Below are 11,376 nucleotides of genomic sequence, written 5' to 3'. Positions count from 1 at the left end.
TCACATTGATGAAACATACTTTCATTCAAAAATTCAAATGTATTAAGCAGGCATTTGTTAAGGGAATGTGAATCTTAAAAGCCAAACTTTTTTTTTTTTTTAACAGTTTATTATAATTTATTTTATTTAACAATCTAGGAAGTTCTCAGCCATCAGCAGTTCTAGTGCAATTTCAGGTACAATTGGGAATTCAGGAATCTCAGTGAAGCTGTTAATGTTAGCGAACTTTGTACGTAAAATAATACATGCATACTTTTGATAGCACATGTGAAGGTATCTCTAAAATTGACCTCATTGGTTTCGTTCTCAGCAAATTGACCTGGGCCACTCAACATGGCTTTTATTGTGCCTGATGTCAATACATGTTCTCTTTTTACAATAAATTCATGGCCATCAGATGATATCAATTTGACATACATGGCATCAGGGCCTTCACAGCCACCATAGGTTTTCTCCTCTCCATCCATTTTGTTGTCATGAAAAATTCTACTTTGCTTCCCTAGGAACTTTAGCAGTTTCTCGTCAGCCTGGCAGCCACCGCAGCTGGGTCCCTGCATACCGCCACAGCCCCTATTCCAGGGCTGCCCCCCGTACCCCCAGCCAGAAGCCAAACTTTATCTGCAAAATCCAACTCTGGATAGGCAAGGATACCGTCAGTTTTGGAAATGATGTTATATACTGTAGTTGAAAGATTTTGCGTCCAAGATACTAATGCCTTTGTCCCTTTTCTGAGGTTTAATTTGCATTCATTTATACATTATACATTATATAGAGTTCCCAAATAGGTAATGAGGGCCACTTGTCTCCAATATGTGTGTGTAATCTTATAAATCTTAAAATCTGGTATGCTTAGTCTCATAGAACCCCACAATCCTCTGTGCCTTTTTGTTAGAAATCTCCACCATTTGCTCTCTGATGAGATGGAGGAAGAGTAGAAATAGGTGAATTATGCTGTGTGTTTGGTGTCTGGACAGCCTTGCCACCAAGACATCTGCTGTGAGGGCAGGAAATCTGCTGTCACAGGTGGAGGAAAAAAAAAATTCCCTTTTTCCTTTGGCCCTTGCAAGATTTTAATAAAGTGAGTGAGCAGGCTGGGTACTGTGACTCATGCCTATAATCCCAGCCCTTTGGGAGGCTGAGGTGGGTGGATCACCTGAGGTCAGGAGTTCGAGACCAGCCTTGCCAACATGGCAAAACCCTGTCTCTACTAAAAATAACAAAAATTAGCGAGGCGTGGTGGTGGGCACCTATAATCCCAGCTACTTGGGAGACTGAAGCAGGAGAATAGCTTGAAGCCAGGAGGTGGAGGTTGCAGTGAGCTGAGATCACGCCATTGCACTCTAGCCTGGGCAATAGAGCAAGACTCCATCTCAAAAATAAATAAAAAAGCATTGCTTTTGTTGTTTGGTTTTTATTTGTAAGGTTTTCCTGGTTTATTACCTGTTTGTTGGTGGTGGCAGCAGCCACTGGTTCTTTCAGGTTTAGAGAGATTCATAGTAGTGTCTAATGAATTATACTTTCAAGAATATGAGTGCTGTTACTGCAATCTTATCCCACAGTCTTTTTTTTCTTAACTTGGAGAATTTCAAATACATTCAGAAGTACAGAAAATGTACAATGATTTTTTTTCCCATATACTCATCATCAGCTTCGAATCATTATCAGTTCATGGCCAATCTTTTTGCATCTATACATCCTTCACTCACCCTGGGTTATTTTGAAGCAAACCTCAGGCATCAAATTACTTCATCCATAAATATTTCAGTCTATAGCTTTAAGTGATTTTTAAAAAAAATCTAACCACAGGACCATTATCACATCTAAATAAATGAATAATAACTCCTTAACATCACAAATACCCAGTGATTGTTCAAATTGCCCTCTCATAAATGTGTTTTATATTTTGTTCAGATTAGGATCTAAATATAATCCATACACTGTTGGTTGCATCCTTGTAATGCCATGTCCCTCTGTTCTCGTATATCCTGTAATTGAATAGTTAAACAGAACTGTACTGTCCAATATAGTAGCCACATTTGGCTTTTGAACACTTGAAATGTGATTTGAGTTGAGGTGTGCAGTTACATATGTGGATCGCATATTTCTATTGGATAGTGCTGATCTAGAGGCTTGATCGTGTTTGGATTGGAATTTTCTGAAAGGAATACTTCACAGACATGATGTATACTTCCATTCAGGAGTCACTAATGTCTTGGCGCTTTTTGTGATGCTAGTGGCCACTGATAAGGCCTAGATTCATTCATTCATGGGGAGGGGAGTCAAAAATTGTGATAGTTGCAGGCCGGGTGCGGTGGCTGATGCCTGTAATCCCAGCACTTTGGGAGGCTGAGGCGGGCGGATCACCAGGTCAGGAGGTCGAGACTATCCTGGCCAACATGGTGAAACCTCATCTCTTAAAAAAAAAAATAGTAATAGTTTAATTCTGTCATTTTTTAATTATTACCTGGAATACTTTTAATTAAAAGAAAAACTCCACAGAAGCATTTTGTTTTTAAATAAATTCAGTAAATACAGAGATTAGAAGCTATGAGAGAAAGAGATTAGTTCTTAAATACTAAGGGTATTTATTTAGCCCAAGTGGCTGAGTTTATGATGTCAAAGAATTTGCTGCTACCAGCCAACCAACTTAATCGCTCTAAATCCATTCATGCTCCTATGCCCATGTGACATTTGTAACAAGAAGCTTAGGCTTATACCATCTGTTGTAGCTATTCACTCATACATGCTTTGTCTGCAGGGAAGTCTCCTGGTAATTATAAGGTAAGTACAAAGTATATCTTACTCCATTTAAATAAGTATAATATGCAATATATGAAAGGAATGAGAACACTGAAATAGTAATGATTTATGGAATAGTGATTAAATGAGACATTATCAACTAAATTTGTTTTTTTGTCACCTATTTGTCCCAGATTGTTTTTTTTTTAATGCTTAGAACCTATAACCTATTTCCATATGATGAGCTTTGATTTTTTTGTGAATCCACATAGTAGTTCATGGCTTGCCATATCTGGCCACACATGAAGAGCAGGTTTCTAATGCAGAGTTCATTTGTCTTTTGGAATAAATTTGGTTTTTCTTAGTTTCCGAAGTCAAGATTGAGGTCTCTGAGGCGAGTGGTGTTAGAGTGGGTGAATATGCAGAACAGTGGACGCTTTTCCTCGGCTTTGTTAATTCATGCTGGCCAGTCTGGATACCAGAATTTAAGTTGTGTTCTTTGGGAAATGATTTTTTACTTACCATTTTCCAGGTAATGTGGTTAGGTGCTAGGGATGCAAGAAGGGGTGAACAGACAGGATTCCTGACCTCCTGGAGTTTTGAGTTTAGAGTGAAGAAGCTTAATGATTATAACAGGTAATTAGAGTCATTAGAGACAATTGGGATAAGTGCTACAAGGAAAAGTACTTATTAACCAATTTATGTTTATTCCAAATGTTTATTAAGTGCCTATTAAGGCTAAGCAAAATACCAAATACTCCCTAACCTCATAGAGAATACAGGTAATGAGGAAGGTGTATGCCGAGTGCTTTGAAAGAAAGCCATGGGTCTGACATTATGAATTAGGGTTTTTCTTCAAAAGGTTCTGTGACGCATTTAATTGAAATAATAGAAAATATGTGTCATATAGTAAGGGTAAGAATCATTCAGTTTACATATGTGTATGCTAGGAAATAAAGTATACTATGGGTCACAGTAAAAAAAAAAAAAAAATGCCAGGTGTGGTGGCTCACACCTGTAATTCCAGCTCTTTGGGAGGCTAGGGCAGGTGGATCACGAGCTCAGGAGTTTGAGACCAGCTTGGCTAAGATGGTGAAACCCCATCTCTACTAAAAATATAAAAATTAGCCAGGTGAGGTGGTGGGCGCCTGTAATCCCAGCTACTTGGGAGGCTGAGAAAGGAGAATTGCGTGTACTTGGGAGATGGAGGTTGCAGTGAGCCAAGATTGCAGCACTGTACTCTAGCCTGGTTGACAGAGCAACACTCTGTCTCAAAAAAAAAAAAGGTAAAGGCCACTGTGCGAGGTAGACCTAACCAAATTTGAGGGTCAGGGAAAGCTTTTTTGAGGACGTGATGTTTCAACTGAGCTCTGAAAAATGAACAGCTTTTTTTTTTTCTTCTTGAGACAGAGTCTTGCTCTGTCATCCAGGCTGGAGTGCAGTGGTGTGATCTCGGCTCACTGCAACCTTCATCTCCCAGGTTCAAGCAATTCTCCCACCTTAGCTTCCCAAGTATCGGGGACTACAGGCATGCACCACCAGGCCAAGCTAGTTTTTAGTAGAGATGGGGTTTTGCCATGTTGGCCAGGTAAATCTCGAACTCCTGACCTCAAGTGATCCGCCCACTTTGACCTTTCAAAGTGCTGGGATTACAGATGTGAGCCACCATGCCTGGCTTTTGAACAACTTTTAATTAGTTGTGGGGAAGCAACAGGGAAGAACATAGTAAGTATCTGGAATAGCATATGCAAAGGTTCTGTGGGGGCTGAGAGACCATCGCAATTGAAGGCTGGCATGACTGGATGGAGTAAGATGGGAGAAGAGGAAACAAGCCAGACACTGCAAGCCTTCAGAAGTTTAATTTTTATTTTGAAAAACAGCCAGGAACCATTGAAGAGTTTTAAGTAGAGGAGTGGCTTAGGTTTGTTTTGTTTTTTTCTAAAGAAGGGGTCTTGCTGTGTTGCCCAGACTGGTCTTGAACTCCTGGGCTCCAGCAATCCTCCCACCTCTGCCTCCCAATGTGCTGGGATTACAGGCATGAGCCACAGTGCCTGGCCAGGAGTGGCTTAGTTTTGGGTTTTGAAATGATCATTCTTGCCTCAGTGTGTGGAACAGAATTGTAATAATAAAGATGTGAGGATCCACGGAGATGAGCTGTCCAGGTGAGAGAATGGGGGCTTGGATTCCATGGTAGCAGTGGAGGAGGCATGAAATGGCTGGATTCCAGAGATTTAGGAGATAAAAGTTGGCAGGGGATTTGAGATGGTGGTGCTAAAGGACAGGAAAGCATCAAAGATGAGAACTCGTGCAATTCTGCCTCAGCCTCCTGAGTAGCTGGAATTACAGGCATGTGCCACCATGCCCAGCTAATTTTTTGTATTTTTAGTAGAGATGGGGTTTCACCATGTTGACCAGGATGGTCTCGATCTCTTGACCTCGTGATCCACCCGCCTCGGCCTCCCAAAATGCTGGATTACAGGCGTGAGCCACTGCGCCCGGCCAGCCCTTGCCATTCTTAAGAGATATAGGCTGGGCATGGTGGCTCACACCTGCAATCCAGCACTTTGAGAGGCTGTCAGGCGGATCTCCTGAAGTCAGGAGTTCGAGACCATCTCTACTAAAAATACAAAAATTAGCCAACCGTGGTGGTGCATGCCTATAATCCCAGCTGCTCAGGAAGCTGAGGCAGGAGAATCGCTTGAACCTGGGAGGTGGAGGTTGCAGTGAGCTGAGAAGATCTCACCACTGCACTCTAGCCTGGGTGACAGAGTGAAACTGTCTCAAAAAAAAAAAAAAAAGAGGTATGTTCCCCAAATCCTCAAACTCTCCTAGGAGCCAGCTGTAGGGCTGAGTAGAAAATACCTATTACGATGCAGATGCTCTGTGGAAGTTGGAGAGAAGGCTGCCCTATACCTGCTAAGTGGACAGACAGTCTCAGGAGAACTGTGTCCCTCTCTTGGTAGGATAGCTCAAAATTCAGATGATAGCTGAAAATATGAATAATAAATCTGAGAATGCCAAAACTTGCTGAACATATCTGTGTCTCCTATAACACCCTTGTACCTCAAATGTCCCCTGTAAGAACTGGCCAATGGGGCAGATAGTTTACTGGTTACAGTGGGACCTGCCTGATCCTGTATCACAAAGGCAACATAGAGAGCTGCCTCCTGCTGTGCAGGGAGACCAGCTCCAGGAATGGAGTGGAGAAACCTTTTGATTCTTATAGATAGCAAGACACTGACAAGAGTTGGCAGATGGGGCAGGAGATGAGGGATTAACGGATTTGCCACCTGCCTCCATTTGACCTCTCTGCACTCAGATTACCCATCCTACCCCTTCACATGATGCTCTCATGGGAAGGGGATGACTAGTGACCCCTAGCAGGGCAGAGCTTTGCGTCATCCTGGTAGGGATGACAGATTGTATTGAGCCAGAGGCACTCCCTATTGCAGACTCCCTGGTAATCCTGATTGTTTGCAAAATGCCAGACTGTGGTCAGAGTCTAGATTCACGTATATATTATAGGCAGTCGTGAACTTAAATTGTGTGTGAATGAGTTTGTTCTTTTTTTTTTTTTTTGAGATGGAGTCTCACTCTGTTGCTTGCCCAGACTGGAGTGCAGTGGTACGGTCCCGGCTCACCACAACCTCCATCTCCCAGGTTCAAGCAATTCTCCTGTCTCAGCCTCCCAAGTAGCTGGAATTACATGCATATGCCACTGTGCCCAGCTAATTTATGTATTTTTAGTAGAGACAGGGTTTTGCCATGTTGGCCAGGCTGGTCTTGAACTCCTGACCCTAGGTGATCCATCTGCCTCGGCCTCCCCAAAGTGCTGGGATTACAGGCATGAGCCACCACACCCAGCCAAGTTTGTTCTTTTTTAAAGGCAACAGATGCAATATTTAATGTAGTTTAAAATACATCAAAAATCAGATTCCTGGCTGTCGTGAGTATTGCTAAATGAAGGACAGATACTACACTTGATCTTAGTCAAAAGGCCAAGAAGTGATATGTGAATGAGTTCTTAATTCTTGGCTTTCAGGCGTAGTAGATACTGTTGAGTATACTAACTGACTTTCTGACCAACAGTGAATGAGGGTTACAGATGTTCCACATCCTCATCAACACTTGGTATTGTCAAGCTTTTTAATTTTAACCTTAAATTCATGGTTATGTTTGTATAGTAGTATCTCATTATTTTATTTTGCATTCCCCTGATGACTAATGAAGTTAAACAACTTATCATATTGGCTATTTGGATATTTTCTTTTGTAAAGTGCCTATTAAAATCTCTTGCCCATTTCTTATTGTTTATAGAAGTTCTTTGTGTATATTGTATATGAGTTCTTTGTCGGATAGATGTGTTGCAAATATCTTCTCCCACTCTGTGATTTGTTTTTGTTTTAACTCTCTTAATGGTGTATTCTGATGAATGGAAGTTCTTAATTTTTTTTTTTTTTTTTGAGGCAGAGTCTCACTCTGTCGCTTGGGTTCGAGTGCAGTGGCGTGATCTTGTCTCACTGCAAACTCCACCTCCCAAGTTCAAGCGATTCTCCTGCTTCAGCCTCCCTAGTAGGTGGGATTACAGACATGTGCCACCATGCCTGGCTAATTTTTGTATTTTTAGTAGAGACAGGGTTTCACCATGTTGGCCAAGCTGGTCTCGAACTCCTGACCTCAAGCAATCCACCTGCCTTGGCCTCCCAAAGTACTGAAATTATAGGCGTGTGAGCCACTGCACCTGGCAGATGTTCTTAACTTTAATGTAATCCAGTGTATCAGAATTTTCCTTCATGGTTAGTCTCTTTTGGAGCTTTTTGTCGTTGTTGTTGTTGTGGTTTTATTTTTATTTTTATTTTTGAAACAGGGTCTCATTTTGTTGCCCAGGCTGGAGTGCAGCCTGGACTCACAGCTCACAGCTCACTGCAGCCTCATCCTCCCAGGCTTGAGCAATCCTCCTACTTTAGCCTCCTGAGTAGCTGGGACTACAGGTGTGTGCCACCATACCTGGCTACTTTTGTATTTTTTATAGAGATGGGGGTCTTTCTTTGTTGCCCAGGCTGCTCTCAATCTCCTAGCCTCAGCTGATCCTCTTGCCTGGGATTATAGGCATGAGCCAACATACCTGGCCCGTTAGCCCTTTTGACTATTGCAAGGCCATGAATATAGTTTCTCATTTCGTCTTTGAGCTTTATTATTTTACATTTTACACTTAAATCTACAGTCTACCTGGAATTGAGTTTTAGGTATGACGTGAGGTAGAGGTCAATATTTTTTTTTTCCCCAGAAGGATATCCAACTGATCCAGAACAATTTGTTTAAAAGACTTTCCCTTTCCAACTGCTCTACAGAGCCAATTTTGTCATAAATCAAAGATTCATGTGCGGATTTTTTCTTTTTTTTGTCCTGTTGGTCTCTTTATAAGCCTGTAAGTCACTGTCTTAATTCCCATAACTTTAAGGTCTTGCTATCTGATAGTAAAAGTCTTCTACTGTGTTGCTTCTCCAAGAGTGTCTTGGCTTTTCCTGGTCCATTGCATTTCATTTAATTTTAGAATTAGCTTGCCAATTTATACCAAAAAAAGTAATGAAATTTTGATACATGGGATGAATAAATCAGTTGGAGGAGAATTGCTATCTTCACAAGATTCAGTTTTACAATTCTTGAACCTGGTATGTTCCTCCATGTAACCAAATGTTTTATAGTTTTCTGTTTAGAGGACGCCTTCATCTTGTGTTAGATTGAGTCCTAGAGAACTGATGCTAATATAAATGATGACTTTAAAATTTTTTTTTTTTTCTGAGATGGAGTTTTGCTCTTGTTGCCCAGGCTGGAGTACAATGGCGTGATCTTGGCTCACTGCAACCTCTGCCTCTGGGGTTCAAATGATTCTTCTGCCTCAGCTTCCCAAGTAGCTGGGATTGCCGGTGCTCACCACCACACCTGGCTAATTTTTGTATTTTTAGTAAAGACGTGGTTTCATCATGTTGGCCAGGCTGGTCTCCAACTCCTGACCAGAAGTGATCCACCTGCCTCAGTTTCCCAACACATTGGGATTACAAGCTTGAGCCACTGCACATGGCCTAAAATTTCCATTTCTAATAAAATTTTTAAAATTCCATTTACATGATTTACTATTTATATAGAGAGATATAACTGATTTTTTTTTTTTTTTTGAGACAGCATCTCACTCCATTGCCCAGGCTCGAGTGCAGTGACACAATCTCGGCCTCTGTGTCATATTTTAGAGATACTCTTTATTAGTTAAGAAAATTCCCTTCTATTCCTAAGTTGCTGAAAGGGCATGGGTATTGATTTTATCATGTTTTTGTCTGCATCTATGGAACCATATAATTGTATAATTTTTCATCTTTATTCTATTGATATTGATCTTTATTCCCATTGATTGATGTGGGAATGTTAAGTCAATATGTCTTTCCTGAAACAAACTTAACTTGGCAGTGTTATATTATTCTACCCGTAATTATTTTTAAGATTTTTTGCATCTGTGTTCATGAGAGATTGGCTTCTAACTTTCTGGTCAAGTTTGGTATCATGGTTATGGTAAAATTGGCCAGGTGCAGTGGCTCACGCCTGTAATTCCAGCCCTTTGGGAGGCTGAGGTGGGTGGATCACCTGAGGTTGGTAGTTTGAGACCAGCCTGGCCAGCATGGTGAAACCCCGTCTCTTCTTAAAATACAAAAATTAGCTGGGTGTGGTAGCACAAGACTGTAATTCCAGCTACTCTGGAGGCTGAGGCAGGGGACTCACTGGAACCCAGGAGGCAGAGGTTGCAGTGAGCCAAAATTGTGCCACTGCACTCCAGCCTGGGCGACAGAGCAAGATTCCATCTCAGAAAGAAGAAAAAAAACAAAGGTTATTCTAAAATCAAAATGAGTTAGAAAGTATTTCTTATTTTCTTCTTCCCTGGAAGAGTTTATATAAATTAGTATTGTTTGTTTCTTAAACATTTGGGTGACAATTCTTTTGATGAAATGCATTAGAACTAGTGTTGGGGATCATGTTTTGGAAAACATGATCTAGAGCATGATTTAAATATGAAATAGTGAATTCCTGTGTGAACGCTCTTGTTTGTATTTATTTCCTTCCTTTATGCAGCACTGGCCCCATCACCTTCTCCTTTCCAGCAGTTTGGGGCTCAGCTAAGTGACCACATAGGAGAGCAGTGAGGCCATTTGAGGCCTGAGCCTGGTGCTCAGGACTTGACTCTCTCTCCTTGCCATCAAGCAGCTGCCCCAATCCTGCCAGGCATCTCCACACTCCTCTGACAGAATGAATGCCCTCGATGGTGTTCTCTTCAAGTTGCCCAAGGACTTTGTGATAGGTACAGAGCCTCTCCCTGCACCAGAACTCAGCGTCCCGGCCTGCAGGGAGCTTTTGCTGGGTTCTATGGTAAGTGAGTCTCTGTCTGTGTTTCTGTCTGCTGGGTCTGTGGGTCTGAGGCTGAGTCCAGGGGGCCTTGTTCCTTGATTTTATTGTATTTACTTATTTATTTATTTGAGACGGAGTCTTGCTCTGTTGTCCAGGCTGGACTGCGGTGGTGTGATCACAGCTCACTACAACCTCTGCCTTCTGGGTTTAAGCAATTCTCCTGCCTCAGCCTCCCAAGAAGCTGGGACTATAGGTACACACTGCTATGACTGGGTAATTGTTTTTGTATTCTAGTAGAGACAGGGTTTCATTGTGTTGTCCAGGCTGGTCGTGAACTCCTGAGCTCAGGCAATCTGCCTGCCTCGGCGTCCCAAAGTGCTGGGATTACAGGTGTGAGCCACTGTACCTGTCCAATGTTCCTTGATTTTAAAGGACAGCTAGCCCTGCTTTTGTATAGTCTAGGGCATTTGAAAACAACCCAATGGAGGAAAAAGTGTTTCATGAAGAATGCTGGTGGCTGGGTGATGAGGACTGTCTAGTGGGTCTTGTTTTAAGCTTAGGGTAACTGGGAGGCTGCCTGTGTGAAGTGCCTGAGAGTCAATGCAAGGATGCTCCAATTCCTCCCTTCCCCATCAGCCTGCTGCCACATCTAAAACTCCACCATTAGAATCACTCCTTTGGGCCATCTCCAGAATCCTCTGTTAAAAATGCAGACAGCCAGCACTTTGGGAGGCCAAGGCGGGCAGATCATGAGGTCAAGAGATTGAGACCATCCTGGCCAACATGGGGAAACCATGTCTCAACTAAAACACAAAAAATTAGCTGGGCATGGTGGCATATGCCTGCAGTCTCAGTTACTCCAGAGTCTGAGGCAGGGGAATCGCTTGAACTCGGGAGGCGGAGGTTGCAGTGAGCTGAGAGCACACCACTGTATTCCAGCCTGGTGACAGAGCAAGACTCTGCAGCCAGTTAGATGGGACACATTAGAAGGGATTACTATTCTGCAGACCCACAGCCCACTACTCTGGAGGTGGCCTGGAGGCACTCATGGCCCACAGGGCTCACACACTGGGACATGTGCATTCCCAGGATAGTGGCTATATCACAAGTGACCTCAGGATACAAGTGATTTAGCTTCCTGGAGAGTCAAGTTTACTTGAAGATTTAGGGGAAACCTATTGCGTTTATATTATAACACAGATATATCGCAGAGCAGAATGCAAAATTCGCATGAATTTACACCAA

General features: G+C 42.3%; 1 protein-coding gene and 2 pseudogenes across 1 annotated transcript in view; 1 reads left to right on the top strand and 2 right to left on the bottom strand.

Moving 5' to 3' along the window:
* Positions 1-87: 87 nt before the first annotated feature.
* On the bottom strand, positions 88-609 carry LOC103795531 (elongin-C pseudogene; annotated as a pseudogene).
* Positions 610-2,725: 2,116 nt separating this feature from the next.
* UBAP1L (ubiquitin associated protein 1 like) overlaps positions 2,726-11,376 on the top strand; it is a 28,231-nt gene continuing 19,580 nt past the window's right edge. Inside the window, exons 1-2 of the mRNA XM_002753241.6 lie at positions 2,726-2,781; positions 9,859-10,152. Coding sequence (XP_002753287.3) covers positions 10,033-10,152 — 120 coding nt within the window. The 5' untranslated portion in view covers positions 2,726-2,781; positions 9,859-10,032. The remainder of the gene's footprint in view (positions 2,782-9,858; positions 10,153-11,376) is intronic.
* Positions 6,543-6,749, bottom strand: LOC118145177 (U2 spliceosomal RNA; annotated as a pseudogene).

The sequence above is a fragment of the Callithrix jacchus genome, chromosome 8 (assembly GCF_049354715.1).
Source record: "Callithrix jacchus isolate 240 chromosome 8, calJac240_pri, whole genome shotgun sequence".
Taxonomy (NCBI): Eukaryota; Metazoa; Chordata; class Mammalia; order Primates; family Cebidae; genus Callithrix; species Callithrix jacchus.
Note: the sequence above shows the minus strand (reverse complement) of the source record. Positions and strands in the feature narration are given on the sequence as shown.